This window comes from Anolis sagrei, chromosome 11, assembly GCF_037176765.1.
Source record: "Anolis sagrei isolate rAnoSag1 chromosome 11, rAnoSag1.mat, whole genome shotgun sequence".
NCBI classification, from domain to species: domain Eukaryota; kingdom Metazoa; phylum Chordata; class Lepidosauria; order Squamata; family Dactyloidae; genus Anolis; species Anolis sagrei.
The window spans coordinates 35,110,338-35,128,027 of NC_090031.1; the positions used below are offsets into that span (position 1 = coordinate 35,110,338).

At 45.3% G+C, this 17,690-nt stretch overlaps 1 protein-coding gene across 2 annotated transcripts in view; it reads right to left on the reverse strand.

Annotated features, from left to right (window-relative positions):
* Nucleotides 1-5,784: 5,784 nt before the first annotated feature.
* The window catches only part of LOC132763283 (protein yippee-like 2), a 63,234-nt gene continuing 51,328 nt past the window's right edge, over nucleotides 5,785-17,690 (reverse strand). For both annotated transcript variants that reach the window (XM_060756656.2, XM_067472206.1), the window contains 3 exons: nucleotides 9,830-9,873; nucleotides 7,243-7,351; nucleotides 5,785-6,139 (listed from right to left, as the gene is read on the reverse strand). In XM_060756656.2, coding sequence (XP_060612639.1) covers nucleotides 6,050-6,139; nucleotides 7,243-7,351; nucleotides 9,830-9,873 — 243 coding nt within the window. In that variant the 3' untranslated portion in view covers nucleotides 5,785-6,049. The remainder of the gene's footprint in view (nucleotides 6,140-7,242; nucleotides 7,352-9,829; nucleotides 9,874-17,690) is intronic.

Consider the following 17,690-nt stretch of genomic DNA (forward strand, 5'->3'; position numbering starts at 1 on the left):
ATCAGCCAGGCTTTGAAGCTCAACCCATTAACAGTAATTATCACTGAATGGCCTTGCAGCTTCAAAGCCTGGCTGATTTCTGCCATAACAATAATTATCATTGAATGGCCTTGCAGCTTCAAAGCCATTATCTGCATAGAGGTCTGTTGCAAATGAGAAAAGGGGACTGTGTGTGTGTGTGTGTGTATACACACACATACACACACACACACGTGTGGAACGCTGTCCAAGGTGGGAGAAAGCACTCTGGTCTGCTTGAGGCCAGTGTGAATATTGTACTTGGCCACCTTGATTGCCACTGAATGGCCTTGTAGCTTCAAAGCCTGGCTGACCAGAGTTCTTGACATTCCACAGATGTATAAGCCCCACTTGTTCTAGTTTCCAACCGACCCCTCAACCTCTGAGGATGCCCGGCATAGATGTGGGCAAAACGTCAGGAGAGAATGCTTCTGGAACATGGCCAGGCAGCCCGGAAAGCTCACAGCAACCCTGTGATTCCGGCCAGGAAAACCTTTGACAATGCCTTTGTTCCCCAAGAGCAAATCTCAAGGTCTTTGCACCCCCAAATGCTCTGTTTCCGCCCCCCAATTCCAGGCTTGGGGGAGGAGCCTTTGGGCCAACTTGGGGACCAAACAACAAGGCGCCCCATTCTTTGGTCATGCTTTTGAAAGAGAAAGAGAGGATTTCCAAAGCCATCGGTTCCAAATGCGGTTTCTCCTTGCGCATTGCACATGCGGTGGGTGGCCCCCAAAACCAGCTGAGTGGCCCACCTTTTGCAAGACACCCCAACACTCAGGGATCCTAAGAAGGAAGAGTCGCGGGCAGAGAGAGAGAGAGAGAGCAGCGAGAACTAACATGGTTTTAAGAAGCACTTGAGGTTTTGACATGAAGACAGAAGAGAGAAAAACTGGGAAACAGAAGCTACGTCTAAAGCACTTGCTCGGAGGAGGAAGCGTTCAAGATCAGGACAGTAAATCAAGGACAACACTCAGAAAACTGGGGAATTCCAGACATGAAACAATCAGGGCCAGCTAACACCTCCCAACAAAGGATTCCCCCAGGCAGGCAGGTAACACCTCCCAACAAAGGATTCCTCCAGGCAGGCTGATAACAGCTCCCAACAAAAGATTCCACCAGGCAGATAACACTTCCAAACAAAGGATTCCACCAGGCAGGCAGCTAAGACCTCCCAACAAAGGATTCTCCCAGGCAGGCAGCTAAGACCTCCCAACAAAGGATTTCCCCAGACAGGCAGATAACACCTCCCAACAAAGGATTTCCCCAGGTAGGCAGCTAAGACCTCCCAAGAAAAGATTTCCCCAGGCAGGCAGCTAAGACCTCCCAACAAAGGATTTCCACAGGTAGGCAGCTAACCTGTCCAACAAAGGATTCCCCCAGGCAGGCAAATAACACCTCCCAACAAAGGATTTCACCAGACAGGCAGCTAACACCTCCTGACACGACGGGAGAGATGACCCCATCCACCAGGCAGATAGGTAACAGGTCCCAACAAAGGTTTCCTCCAGGCAGGCAGCTAACAACTCCCAACAAAGGATTCCACCAGGCAGGCAGCTAACACCTTCCAACAAAGTATTCCACCAGGCAGGCAGCTAACAACTCCCAACAAAGGATTCCACCAGGCAGGCAGCTAACACCTTCCAACAAAATATTCCACCAGGCAGGCAGCTAACCCGTCTAACAAAGGATTCTCCCAGGGAGGCAGCTAACACTTCCCAACAAAGGATTCCACCAGACCTCACAACCTCTGAGGATGCCTGCCATAGATGTGGGCGAAATGTCAGGAGAGAATGCTTCCAGAAAATGGCCATAGAGTCCAGAAAACTCACAACTGCAGCGACTGCTCTGGAATTGTCAGACTGCAATGCCAATCAACCCCATCAATGTCAAGGGAAGGGGATGATGGGGTTTGTAGGCCACAATAACGAGCCGGGGCTTTACAGCAAGTGTGGGCAAACTTTGGCCCTCCAGCTGTTTTGGACTACAACTCCCACAATTCCTGGCCTCAGGCCCTTTCAGGAGAAATGTCAGGAGAGAATGCTGCTGGGACATGGCCACAGAGCCCAGAAAACACACAAGAACCCTGTGATCCCGGCCCTGAAAGCCTTCGACAACACACGGAAAGCCGTGGGATCTCTCTCTTTCTTCCCACCAGATTGTGGCGGATTTGCCAAGCGGATTAACCCACATGCAAGATCCCCACAAAGAAGCAGGCGAGCACATGAAAAGCAATGAAAGGAGAGGCAAGGCGGAGAAGAAATCCATTTGGATAGACGTCTCCTTATTTATGGTTGCTGTGAATATTCTGGGATGCCTGGTCATATTCCAGAAGCATTCTCTCCTGACATTTCGCCCACATCCTATGGCAGAGGTTGTGAGGCCTGTCGGAAACTATGTATCCATGGAATGATGTCCAGGGTGGGAGAAAGAACACTTGTCTTTCTCCCTTGTCATTCATCACTTCGATTAGCATTGCAAAGCCTTGCAGCTTCAAGATCTGCCTGATTCCAACCTGGGGAATCCTTTGTTGGGAGGTGTTAGCTGGCCCTGATGGTTTCATGTCTGGAATTCCCCTGTTTTCAGAGTTTTTGTCTTTATTTACCAGTATTTAAAAAACCCTCTAAAATCAGGACAGTAAATAAAGAGGAACACTTTAAAAACAGGGGAATTCCAGACATGAAATAATCAGGGCCAGCTAACACCTCCCAACAAAAGATTATCCCCGGCAGGAATCCTTTGTTGGGAGGTGTTTGCTGGCCCTGATGGTTTCATGTCTGGAATTCTCCTATTTTCAAAGTGTTGGTCTTTATTTACCAGTATTTAAAAAACCCTCTAAAATCAGGACAGTAAATAAATAAACAGGGGAATTCCAGACATGAAATAATCAGGGCCAGCTAACACCTCCCAACAATGGATTCTCCCCGGCAGGAATCAGCCAGGCCTTGAAGCTGCAAGGCTTTGCAATGCTAATCAAAGTGATTAGTTGTGTTATGCATTCATGTTTTCTGTAATTACGATGTTGTTTATTTTTTGCATTTTTGGTTTTATTCTACTGTAATTTGTTGTTTGGGCTTGGCCTCACGTAAGCTGCCCCAAGTCCCCATTGAGGAAATGGTGGCGGGGTATAAATAAAGTTTATTATTATTATTATTATTATTATTATTATTACTACAGTTTTATTCTGCTGTAATTTGTTGTTTGGGCTTGGCCGCCCCAAGTCCCCATTGGGGAGATGGTGGTTGGGTATAAATAATAATAATAATAATAATAATTATTATTATTATTATTTGCAACATTCTCACTTGCCAGCAACAGACAAGAGTTCTTTCTCTCACCCTGGACCTTCCACAGATAGATAAACATCACTTTCCTGGTTTCTAACAGACCTCACAACCTCTGCGATGTGGGCAAAACGTCAGGAGAGAATGCTTCTGGGGAAAAGGCCAGACAGCCCGGAAAACTCACAGCAACCCAGTGATTCTGGCCATGAAAGCCTTCGACAACACATTGAAGTTTTTGTAATATTGCCTTTCTAAAACACCACCAATTTCAGAAACTCTCTTGCACTTCTGTAGCTGTGAGATGCTAACAAAATTAGTAATTATCAATAGCTTATTGATAACCTTAAAAGCTAAACCAAGAATCTAGGCTTTCTTTGGGCATTCACAATGCATCATAGACTTTGCAGCAGTCACAAGAAGGGTGTTTTGCAACCTCCACCCTTTCGCGGTCGTAAACATTCCCCCAAAGCTTTCCCTCGCTTGCCCCACAGTTCCTTTCAAGCGGGTCTGTTTATCTGTGCAGTCTCTTTAGTATGGGTAGACCCTTGCAAGAAGGAAAAAAACAGGGTATTAATCACCAGGACCACTACTGTGGCATTTTGAGGGAAGCTATTCTCTGAGAAGCAGGGGACTGAGGGGAGGGGAGGAAAGCGTAGAGCCCCAAGTACCTCTCAAGCAGTGGCTCCCAACCTTTGGTGGACAGGGGACCGCTCCCTCTCCAAGATTAGTACCAAAAGGGTTATGAATCAGTTTGTGGTCAACTTTAGGTTCAGTTTGGTTATTTGGGTGCTGATCCAGAAAATTGCACTGGATAGACCACATCAGCTCATTTGGAAATTTGCACTGGATAGACCACATCAGCTAATTCAGAAAGCTGCATTGGATAGACCACATCAACTGATTTGGAAAATTTCACTGGATAGACCACATCAGCTGATTCAGAAAATTGCACTGGATAGAACACATCAGCTGATTAAGAAATTTGCACTGGATAGACCACATCAGCTGATTTAGAAATTTGCACTGGATAGACCACATCAGCTGATTCAGAAATTTGCACTGGATAGGCCACATCAGCTGATTCGGAAAATTGCACTGGATAAGCCACATCAGCTGACTCAGAAAATTGCATTGGATAGACCACATCAGCTGATTCAGAAATTTGCACTGGATAGACCACATCAGCTGATTTGGAAAATTGCACTGGATAAGCCACATCAGCTAATTCAGGAATTGCATTGGATAGACCACATCAGCCAATTCAGAAATTTGCACTGGATAGGCCACATCAGCTGATTCAGAAAATTGCACTGGATAGACCACATCAGCTGATTCAGAAATTTGCACTGTATAGACCACATCAGCTGATTTTGAAAATTGCACTGGATAGACCACATCAGCTGATTTGGAAATTTACGCTGGATAGACCACATCAGCTAATTCAGAAAATTGCACTGGATAGACCACATCAGCCGATTCTGAAAACTGCACTGGCTCAACCACATCAGCCGATTCAGAAAAATGCACTGGATAGACCACATCAGCTGATTTGGAAATTTACGCTGGATAGACCACATCAGCTAATTCAGAAAATGGCATTAGATAGACCACATCAGCTCTAGTTTCTGATACAGAACATATGCCTAGCAGTAGTCACCATCTGCTCGTCCACAGAAAACCATATTTGATCATCTAGAGCTGATGTAGTTGTAGTCATCTTTCATGAGTAATCAGCCTCTCCCGACTTCCCTGTTGCCTCGGCCCTAGAAAAAGGTTTCGTGAGATCAGTTGTGCACGTTACCGCATGGTTTCGAGGCAATGATGTTGTAATGGTGAGGCCGCGGAATTACATTTTCATTCTTCCACGGACCACAGGTTGGGAACCACTGATTGATCCATCAACGTTTAACATTGACACCAATTCCACTTGTGAGAATGGACAGGGAAATCTATATATGCTGACGATCGTGCCATCACCGCCCAAGCAGAGAGCTTTGAAATGGTTGAACGAAAGCTCCCCACAGGTCGGGAACCACTGCTTGAAAGCTTCAAAAAGTTTTCCTCTTGCTAAGCTTAGCACAAATTCCAGAGAGACCACTTAAACACAACCACGTGGTAGACGCCAGCGAGCAAGGATTTGGGGGTGACAGCCTCACGATGCAGAGCGGAAAAACATAGCCATGAGGTATATATATATAGAGAGAGAGAGAGGGGTTTTTTTACGGTCCACAAGTTTCAAGCCATGGTTAACCAGGATGTTTGGGGGGCAGGCCCCACCCTGTGGCCCCCAAAACAAGCATCCCCTCCCTCCCCGCGGAACCAGAACCCCCCAATCAACCCCCCCCCCCCGACTCCATGAAAACAACCTTTCGAATGAGACATCAGTTGCGAAATGGTGTTCAAGCCATTGCTTTTGCTCCTTCATTTGTTGCGGTGGGGGGGGGGATTCCAATCAATGCCAGAAGACAGAGGAAAAGGGGGGGGGGGGGACACGTGGGGCAGGACTCACAAACAGAGACAAAAGCCAAGAGGCAGGAGCTCATCGAGGTCGGTCACCGGGAAGGATGGCGAAAAGGGCGCGCGAGGAAGCGTCGGAAGACGACCACGACGACAACAAAGCCCCCCCAATGCATGGAACGAAGCGCTTTCCAGTCCCTCGCTCCTGGTCGGAGGAAAATGTTCAAGTTGGATGGCATTCTCTCTCTCTCTCTCTTGCGCACGGATGGTGGGCATGCTTTCCCTGCCGCCACTCAATCCCAGCCGTTATCCTTGATCATGTGCGCTAACTCAATGATGTATTTGCCTTCTTTATACTTTTGACTGCTTTCGAACGCATGTTCCTTTAAAAGAAAACAGAAAGGGGTCACAAAATAAAAAGGAAGAAGGAACATCACCATTATTATTATTATTATTATTATTATTATTATTATTAGTATTTAAAACACAACAAGATTAGTACACAGCAGACAAGATCATTCTATCTATCCATCCATCCAGCCAGCCAGCCACCTATCCATCCGTCCGTCCATCCATCCATCCATTAATTGATCAATCTATCCATCCATCCATCTATTAATCCATCCATCCATTATTCCATCTATCTATCTATCCATCCATCCATCTATCTATCAATCATCTATCTATCCATTCCTCCACCTATCCATCCATCCATCCATCCATCCATCTATCTATTAATCCATCCATCCATCCATCCATCCATCCATCCATCTATTAATCCATCCATCCATCCATCCATCCATCTATCCATCCACCTATCCATTCATCCACCTATCCATCCATCCATCTATTAATCCATCTATCCATCCATCCATCTGTTAATCCATCCATCTATCTATCCATTCATCTATCTATCTATCTATCTATCTATCTATCTATCTATTAAACTATCTATCCATCCATCCATCCATCTATTAATCCATCTATTTACCAATCTATCTTTCTATTCATCCATCCATCCATCCATCTATCCATCCATCCATCCATCTACCTATCTATTAATCTATCTATCTATCTGTCTATCTATCTATCCATCCATCCATCCATCAATTAACCCATCCATCCATCCATCCATCCATCCATTAATCCATCTATTTATCAATCTATCTATCTATCTATCTATCTATCTATCTATCTATCTATCTTTCTATTCATCCATCCATCCATCCATCTATCCATCCATCCATCTGCCACAGATGCAGGCGAAACATCAGGAGAGAATGCTACTGGAACAAGGCCATGCAACCTGAAAAACCTACAACAACGCTGTTGTTGTTGTTGCTGTTGTTATTATTATTATTATTATTATTATTATTATTTAAGCTTTTACATTTTGTTGTACGTGTATTGTGTGGGAAAACAATGAGGCTGAATCTCAAAGCCATTTTCTCCCCCCCCCCCCAAAATACCAAATGTGGGTACTCACGTATTTCCACCCCAGCGTGGTTTTGCAGTTTTCACAGTAAATGTCAGCGACCGCATGCAGCCCCGTTAACAAAACCCGTTCTTCTGCCGGGCCACAGCCCACGTTAACTCTGCAAACGAGAGAAAGAGAGTTTCATGGTAAGATGGCCCTCCTTGGTCAATCTGGTAGTTCGAATCTGCAGGACAGGGTGAGCTCCCACTGTTAGCCCTACCTCCTGCCAACCTAGCAGTTTGAAAACATGCCAATGTGAGGGACTGCCTTGGTGGGGAGGTAAGGGCACTCCATGCAGTCATGCTGGCCACACGACCAGGAGGTGTCTATGGACAACGCAGGCTCCTCAGCTTGGAAATGGAGAAGAGCACCTCCGCCAGAGCCAGAGATGAGCACTGCCTCCAGAGCCGCAAATGAAAGGAGAAGCCTTTGCCTTTGCCTGCGTATTCGTGTCTCATTGGATGTCATTGTAATCAAGGCATTGAATGGTAGAGTGGATCACAGCATATAAACAGACACGGGCAAACATTCAATGAGACATTAATACAAAGACAAAGGCAAAGGCTTCTCCTTTCATTTCCGGCTCTGGAGATGGTGCTCTTCTCCATTTCCAAGAAAGAATGCTTCTGGAACATGGCCAGGAAGCCCAGGAGAAGGACAGAATATAAATAAAGTGTTATTATATTGTTGTTGTTGTTATACAGCACTATTTTCTAATGTTCTGTTGTGTTTTTGTGTTTATATTGTGTTTACTGTATTGATAGGCGTGGCCTTATGTAAGCTGCCCCAAGTCCCTTTGGGGGAGATGGAGGCGAGGTATAAATAAAGTATTATTGTTATTATTATTTTAAAAATCTTGGAAATGTGGTCTCTGTTATAATTCCCAGAGTTGGGTTGTGTATTTTCTGGGCTGCCTGGCCATGTTCCAGAAGCATTCTCCTTTGGAAATGGAGAAGAGCATCACCTCCAGAGCCGGAAATGAAAGGAGAAGCCTTTGCCTTTGTCTGTGTATTCAGGTCTCATTGGATGTCATTGTAATCAAGGCATTGAGTGGGGAGAAGGGCAGAATATAAATAAAGTGCTATTATATTGTTGTTGTTGTTGTTGTTGTTGTTGTACAGCACTATTTTCTGATGTTCTGCTGTGTTTTTGTGTTTATACTGCATTTACTGTATTGATAGGCCTTATGTAAGCCGCCCCGAATCCCCTTGGGGGAGATGCAGGGTATAATAATAATAATAATAATAATAATAATTATTATTATTATTATTAAAATCTTGAAAATGTGGTCTCTGTTATAATTCCCAGAGTTGGGTTGTGTGTTTTCTGGGCTGCCTGGACATGTTCCAGAAGCATTCTCTCTTGGAAATGGAGAAGAGCATCACCTCCAGAGCCGGAAATGAAAGGAGAAGCCTTTGCCTTTGCCTGTGTATTCAGGTCTCATTGGATGTCATTGTAATCAAGGCATTGAGTAGGCAGAATATAAATAAAGTGCTATTATATTGTTGTTGTTGTTATACAACACTATTTTCTGATGTTCTGTTGTGTTTTTGTGTTTATATTGTGTTTACTGTATTGATAGGCGTGGCCTTATGTAAGCCACCTGAGTCCCCTTGGGAAAGATGGAGGCGGGGTATAAATAAAGTATTATTATTATTATTAATAATAATAATAATAATAATATTTTTAAAATCTTGAAAATGTGGTCTCTGTTATAATTCCCAGAGTTGGTTTGTGTGTTTTCTGGGCTGCTTGGCCATGTTCCAGAAGCATTCTCTCCTGACGTTTTGCCCCCATCTATGGCAGGCATCCTCAGAGGTTGTGTGGTCTCTTGGAAACTTCAACGAGTCCAATTGTGCTTGGAAGCTGATCGGTAGCCAGTGGTGTAACAAAGGAGTTGTATGTTCCCTGTACGTTGCTCCGGTGAGCAACCTGGCTGCCGACCATTGGACTAGTTGAAGCTTCCGGACAGTCTTCAAGGGCAGCCCCATGTAGAGTGCATTGCAGTAGTCTATTCGGGATGTAACAAGAGCATGGGCCACTGTGGCCAAGTCTGACTTTTCAAGGAACGGGTGAAGTTGGCGCACAAGTTTTCATTGTGCAAAAGCTCTCATGGCGACCAAAGATGGCTTTCCTAATGTTCCATCTGAACATTAGGAAGAACTTCCTGACTGTGAGAGCCGTTCAGCAGTGGAACTCTCTGCCCCGGAGTGTGGTGGAGGCTCCTTCTTTGGAAGCTTTTAAGCAGAGGCTGGATGGCCATCTGTCAGGGGTGATTTGAATGCAATATTCCTGCTTCTTGGCAGAATGGGGTTGGACTGGATGGCCCATGAGGTCTCTTCCAACTCTTTGATTCTATGATTCTTTGGGAGGGGAAAGGTGGGGGAGACTACTGCAATGCACTCTACGTGGGGCTGCCTTTGAAGACTGCCCAGAAGCTTCAACTAGTCCAACGGTCGGTGGGGTGGCCATGCCTGAGGAGGGCGAGATAGAGATATTGGGGAAAAATAATAAATAAGGAAACACCCCCAACCTGTGATGTTTGAAGGCATGGCTGACCCATGACAACAATGAAAGAAAACCCCAAGGCACTCACACGGAATTGAAGAGATAGGCCCGGCCTTGGCTTCCTTGGAAAGACTGCAAGGCAAGCAAATAAATCAAATCAAAATCAAAACCAGAACAATCCATTACGGTACGGTACGGTCAAAGCCAGACTGGCATCAGCGACAGCAATGACTTGGCAGGAGAGCTCTAGATCGCAGCTTCAGAGCTGTTGTGTTTCAGGGGGTGCAATGGGAGGGCAACCAAAAGGAAGGGAAAAAGAGAGAGAGAGATCCTCCCCACACATTAACTCCCCCAAAAGTGGACATTAGCTCTCTTAGCTCCCGACTTTTTCAGGTTATATTGCTATATTCTTTTTGCATGGTCTGCAAAGGCTTTCATGGTACTTCTTTTCTGACTTGGGAGTTCTGGGTGCCAAGTTTGGTTCAATTCCACTCTTGGTAGGTCCACAATCCCAGCAACTACAACTCCCAAATGTCAGGGAGAGGAGATTCCATCTGAACATTAGGAAGAACTTCCTAACTGTGAGAGCCGTTCAGCAGTGGAACTCTCTGACCCGGAGTGTGGTGGAGGCTCCTTCTTTGGAAGCTTTGAAACAGAGGCTGGATGGCCATCTGTCAGGGGTGCTTTGAATGCAATATTCCTGCTTCTTGGCAGAAGGGGGTTGGACTGGATGATGGCCCAGGAGGTCTCTTCCAACTCTTTGATTCTATGATTCTATGATTCAAGGGCTATATTTTCCCCAAACTCCACCAGTATTCACATTTTTGCATATGGAGTATTCGTGCCAAGTTTGGTCCAGATACATCCTTGTTTGAGTCCACAGTGCTCTCTGGATGTAGGTGAACTACAACTCGCAAACTCAAGGTCAATGCCCAACAAACCCTTCCAGTAATTTCTGGTGGTTATGGGACTTCTGTGTGCCAAGTTTGGTTCAATTCCATTGTTGGTGGAGTTCAGAATGCTCTTTGATTATAGGTGAACTATAAATCCCAGCAATGACGACTCCCACATGTCAAAAGGCTATATTTTCCCCCAAACTCCACCAGTACTCACATTTGGGCATATGCAATATTCGTGCCAAGTTTGGTCCAGATACATCCTTGTTTGAGTCCACAATGCTCTCTGGATGTAGGTGAACTACAACTCGCAAACTCAAGGTCAATGCCCAACAAACCCTTCCAGCACTTTCTGATGATCTGGGGAGTTCTATGTACCAAGTTTGGTTCAATTCCATCGTTGGTGGAGTTCAGAATGCTCTTTGATTATAGGTGAACTATAAATCCCAGCAATGATGACTCCCACATGTCAAAAGGCTATATTTCCCCCCAAACTCCACCAGTACTCACATTTGGACATATTGAGTATTTATGCCAAGTTTGGTCCAGATCCATCATTGTTTCAGTCCACAGTGCTCTCTGGATGTAGGTGAACTACAACTCCCAAACTCAAGGTCAATGCCCAACAAACCCTTCCAGTAATTTCTGGTGGTTATGGGACTTCTGTGTGCCAAGTTTGGTTCAGTTCCCTTGTTGGTAGGTCCACAATGCTCTTTGATTGTAGGGGAACTATAAATCCCGGCAACTACAACTCCCAAATGTCAAGGGCTATTTTCCCCAAACTCCACCAGTATTCTACAACTCCACCAGCAACTACAACTCCCAAATGTTAAGGACTATTTCCCCCAAACTCCACCAGTACTCACATTTGGGCATATTGAGTATTGGTGCCAAGTTTGGTCCAGATCCATCATTGCATGAGTCCATAGTCCTCTCTGGATGGAGGTGAACTACAACTCCCAAACTCAAGGTCAATGCCCTCCAAACCCCTGCCAGCATTTTCTGTTGGTCTGGGGAGTTCTGTGTGCCAAGTTTGGTTCAATTCCATTGTTGGTGGAGTTCAGAATGCTCTTTGATTGTAGGTGAACTATAAATCCCAGCAACTACAACTGCCAAATGTCAAGGGCTATTTTCCCCAAACTCCACCAGTATTCACATTTGGGCATATAGAGTATTCATGCCAAGTTTGGACCAGATCCACCATTGCTTGATTCCACAGTGATCTCTGGATGTAGGTGAACTACAACTCCCAAACTCAAGGTCAATACCCAACAAACCCTTCCCGTATTTTCTGTTGGTCATGGGACTTCTGTGTCCCGAGTTTGGTTCAATTCCATTGTTGGTGGAGTTCAGAATGCTCTCTGATTGTAGGTGAACTGCAAATCCCAGCAACTACAACTCCCAAATGACAAAATCAATCCCCTCCCCAACCCTACTGGGATTCAAATTTGGGCGTGTTGGGTATGTGTGCCCAATTTGGTCCACTGAATGAATATCCATCCTGCATATCAGATACTTACACTACGATTCGTAACAGGAGCAAAAGTACATTGAAAATAACGTGATGGTTGGGGGTCACCACAACATGAAGAAGTGTACTAAGGGGTCGCAGCATTAGGAAGGTTGAGAAACACTAATTTAAGGGAAGAGCATCTTTCCTACCTGGTGGTTGCAGGGTGCAAGGGAGACCTACCCTCCCAGCTGGGATGTTCTCAGAGAGGCATTTGGGTTGCGTGGATGCCGTGGCAAGGACACTCTCCGTGTCATGAGCAACGGTTTCAAAAGACCACACCCTGGCTTGCATGGAAAAACAAGAGTGGCCGTCCTGAGCGATCCCCTGGCCCCAACTTGAAGCAACTCAAAGCCAGAGGAAGGACCGGTCCTTCAGTTTTCCATCCCGAGAGCCAAGAATATTTCCTCCGCTCTTGGCTGTGAGGAAGCCACCACTCCCTTGCTTCCAGCAGAAGGAGGTCTAGACTAAGCTAGGCCGGTCTCATTAGCCCAGCCGGACCGAATCCAACTCTGGTGGCCCATACACCTCGTAAACGGAGCCCAACTCTCCCGAATCTCCAAAATCTCTACTATGCATTGTTTAGCACCAAGGGTCCCAGAGAGTCTTTCCAATCATGATCACTAAGGGGAACCTAGGCCAGGATTGGCATTTTTGCAGGATCCTGTGCTCTCCTCCCAGGCTGAGAGGAAACAATGGAGACCTTCCTAATGCTGCGACCCCTTAGTACACTTCCTCATGTTGTGGTGACCCCCAACCATCATGTTATTTTCAATGTACTTTTGCTCCTGTTATGAATCGTAGTGTAAGTATCTGATATGCAGGATGGATATTCATTCAGTGGACCAAATAGGGCACACATACCCAACACGCCCAAATTTGAATCCCAGGACGGTTGGGGAGGGGATTGATTTTGTCATTTGGGAGTTGTAGTTGCTGGGATTTACAGTTCACCTACAATCAAAGAGCATTCTGAACTCCACCAATGATGGAATTGAACTAGTCTCAGCACACAGAACTCCCAAGGCCAACAGAAAATACGGGGAGGGTTTGATGGGCATTGACCTTGAGTTTAGGAGTTGTAGTTCACCTCCATCCAGAGACTCTCTGCGTGTCCCTAACCACCAATCTATCTATATAAATACACATGTAATGTTCGTTTGTGGGATTAACAGAACTCAAAAACCACAGGGGGAATTGATACGAAATTTGGACACTACACCCCTAACAGACCAACGAGTGACCATCACTTATGAAAATTCCCCCAAAAACAGCAGAAAGGACTTCAAAACCCCAAAAGGGAAGGAAGAGGGAGGGAAGGAAGGGGAGAAAGAAAGAAAGAAAGAGATCACCTTGATTCACAGTCACCTACGTATTCATCATCAAGACACTACACCTGGAAGGCCATCCTAGTAGGACAATGAGGGATCTCCTTGATTCACAGTTATTATGTGTCCACTGCCAAGACACTACACTTGGAAGGCCATCCTACTTGGGCAACGAGGGATGGCCTTGATCCACAGTCATCTACGTATCCATCGTCAAGATACTACACTTGGAAGATCATCATACTTGGGCAACGAGGGATCTCCTTGATTCACAGTCAACTGCGTATTCATTGTCAAGACACTGCACTTGGAAGGCCATCATACTTGGACAATGAGGGATCTCCTTGATTCACAGTCACCTACGTATCCACCACCAGGACACTACACATAGAAGACCATCATAATTGGGCAACAAGGGATCACCTTGATTTGCAGTCACCTACGTATCTACCACCAAGACTTGGAAGGCCATCATGCTCAGACAGCGAGGGATCTCCTTGATTCACAGTCACCTATGTATCCACCACCAGGACACTACACATAGAAGACCATCATACTAGGACAACAAGGGATGGCCTTGATTCAAAGTCACTTGCATATCCACCTCCAAGACGCTACACTTGGAAGACCATACTTGGGCAACGAGGGATCTCCTTGATTCACAGTCAACTGCGTATTCATTGTCAAGTCACTGCACTTGGAAGGCCATCATACTTGGACAATGAGGGATCCCTTGATTCACAGTCACCTACGTATCCACCACCAGGACACTACACATATAAGACCATCATAATTGGGCAACAAGGGATCACCTTGATTCGCAGTCACCTACGTATCCACCACCAAGATTTGGAAGGCCATCATGCTCAGACAGCGAGGGATCCCCTTGATTCACAGTCACCTACGTATCCATCGTCAAGACACTACACTTGGAAGGCCATCATACTAGGACAACGAAGGATCTCCTTGATTCAAAGTCAGCTATGTATCCACCTCCAAAACACTACACTTGGAAGGCCATCATACTTGGGCAACGAGGGATCTCCTTGATTCACATTCACCTACGTATTCAACGTCAAGACACTACATGTGGAAGGCCATCCTACTCGGACAACAAGGGATCTCCTTGTTTCACAGTCATCTACATATTCATTGTCAAGACACTACACCTGGAAGACCATCATACTGGGACAACAAGGGATGGCCTTGATTCAAAGTCACCTACGTGTCCACCTCCAAGACACTACACTTGGAAGGCCATCATACTTGGACAATGAGGGATCTCCTTTATTTACAGTCATTAGGTGTCCACTGCCAAGACACTACATGTGGAAGGCCATCCTACTCGGACAACGAGGGATCTCCTTGATTCACAGTCACCTACGTATTCATCGTCAAGACATTACACCTGGAAGGCCATCATACTAGGACAATAAGAGATGGCCTTGATTCAAAGTCACCTGTGTATCCACCTCCAAGACTCTACACTTGGAAGGCCATCATACTAGGACAACAAGGGATGGCCTTGATTCACAGTCACCTATGTATCCACTGCCAATACTCTACACCTGAAAGGCCATCATGCTCAGACAACGAGAGATCACCTTGATTCAACGACACCTCCATATCCATTGTCAAGACACTACACTTAGAAGGCCATCATACTTGGGCAATGAGGGCTTGCCTAATCAAGTAAGTACAGGGAAGAGCAAGATTCCCTCCTTCGTCCTTCTTTCCCCGTGGCCAAATTAATAGAACACAAACGACCTTTGCACTTTGAACTCAGTTCAGCTGAGGCGAAAGGGAGAAAGTGGGAGAAGGAGAAAGAAATCCGAAAGTAGGCCAGGTGAGGATTAACTGGGGCTCACTGGGATAATGGCAGGGTAGGGAATATTACAATTCTCCTGTGCCCAGTCACCTGGAGGGAATACCTGCCTCGCCCCAGGAGGCCACATCCGATTGGTTAGACTGCCAATGGCACCTGGAAAACAATCCTACGCCTGAGCTTGTCTACGACCAAACCGAGCCTGTACGTTGGGGACTCGACAGACTGTTCTCTGCAAGAGATTGCTATAACTAAACAAAAAAATCACTGGAAATCCTTGCGCAGCACACAGCTACACATGCATGTTCAAGCTGCTGGCCTTAAGACACCTAACCCCATGGCTCCTCAATGCAGGGCCTTGTAGTCAAAAGTTGGGAGATGGCTCAAAGACAAGAGTCCAGTCCCTGGTTGGTCTGCCCACCTCTTTCTCAAAACACAGCTGGGTTTCCAGCCAGCTTGTGCAAAAATATATATACCAGGGTTGAATGAAAAGTAATTCCTCCACCTTTGTTACTTGGGTTGGGATAGGAATATTTTAATAAATGAAACGCAGAAATAATCCTTAGATTGTGCACTATTCACTTTCCCACATAATCACCAGACAATTAGATACATTTCTGCCAACAATGAACAAACACTATTCACTTTTCCACATAATCACCAGACAATTGGGTACGTTTCTGCCAAAAATGGACAAGTTTTCTGAAGCCATCACGGAAGAAGTTGACACTCTGTTTCCGCAACCAGCATCTCACAGTTCTCTCAACCACTATTCACTTTCCCACATAATCACCAAACAATTGGATACATTTCTGCCAACAATGAACAAACACTATTCAATTTTCCACAGAATCACCAGACATTTGGATACGTTTCTTCCAACAATGGACAAGTTTTCTGAAGCCCTCACGGAAGAAGTCAACACTCTGTTTCCTCAACCAGAGTCTCACGGTTCTCTCAACCACTATTCACCTTTCCACATAATCACCAGGCAATTGGATACATTTCTGCCAACCATGAACAACCACTATTCACTTTTCCACATAATGACCAGACATTTGGATACATTTCTGCCAATGATGAACAAGTTTTCTGAAGCCGTCATGGAAGAAGTCGACACTCTGTTTCCGCAACCAGCATCTCACGGTTCTCTCAACCACTATTCACTTTCCCACATAATCACCAAACAATTGGATACATTTCTGCCAACCATGAACAAACACTATTCACTTTTCCACATAATCACCAGACATTTGGATACGTTTCCTCCAACAATGGACAAGTTTTCTGAAGCCGTCACGGAAGAAGTCAACACTCTGTTTCCGCAACCAGCATCTCACGGTTCTCTCAACCAATATTCACTTTTCCACATAATCACCAGACAATTGGATAAATTTCTGTAAATGATGAACAAGTATTCTGAAGCCGTCACAGAAGAAGTCGACACTTTGTTTCTGCAACCAGCGTCTCACAGTTCTCCCAAAGTCTTCATCAGAAGCGTAATGATGTCCCTGCAGATCTTCTTTCATTATCGAGAACAGATGGAAGTCAGATGGTGCTAAATCTGGACTGTATGGAGGATGTCATATGCTGGTGAGATCCAGTCGCTCAAGTTTTAAGTCTGTGCACTTTCATTTCAGGCATCAACATCCTGGGTACCCATCGTGCGCAGATCTTCCGATAGCCAAGCAAAGCAATAATGTGACCCACATGTTCTTGTGAAATGCCGATTATGCTGGAAATTTCTCTCCAAGTGATACGATGATCATCCTGACTCAATCTGTCAATCTTTTGATTGTGAAACTCGGTGGTTGCTGTCACAGGACGTCCAACTCTTTGTTGGTCATGCAAGTCAGATGTTCCCACTTCAACATCTTTAAACTTATTTGACCAACGACGCAATGACTGTACGTTGTTTAAGTTGCATTGACCAACCATCTGTGCAGGGTTCTATATTTTGCACTTTAACAACACAATCGTTTAATGCTAAGGCTTCCCGCCAAAATGGAACTGTAGAGGAGAGTCTATTGAACAAGCCAGTACGTGCTGCATACCAGTTCTGCCATCTGTTGAGGAGTTACGAAAGTGGAGGCATTACTTTTCACTTTAACAACACAACCATTCAATGCTAAGGCTTCCTGCCAAAATGGAACTGTGGAGGAGAGGCAACTGAACAAGCAAGTACCTGCCACATACCAGTTCTGCCGTCTGTTGAGGCATTACTTTTCAATTTAACAACACAACCGTTCAATGCTAAGGCTTCCTGCCAAAATGGAACTGTAGAGGAGAGTCTACTGAACAAGCCAGTACCTGCTGCATACCTGTTGAGGAGTTACAAAGGTGGAGGCATTATTTTTCACTTTAACAACACAACCGTTCAATGCTAAGGC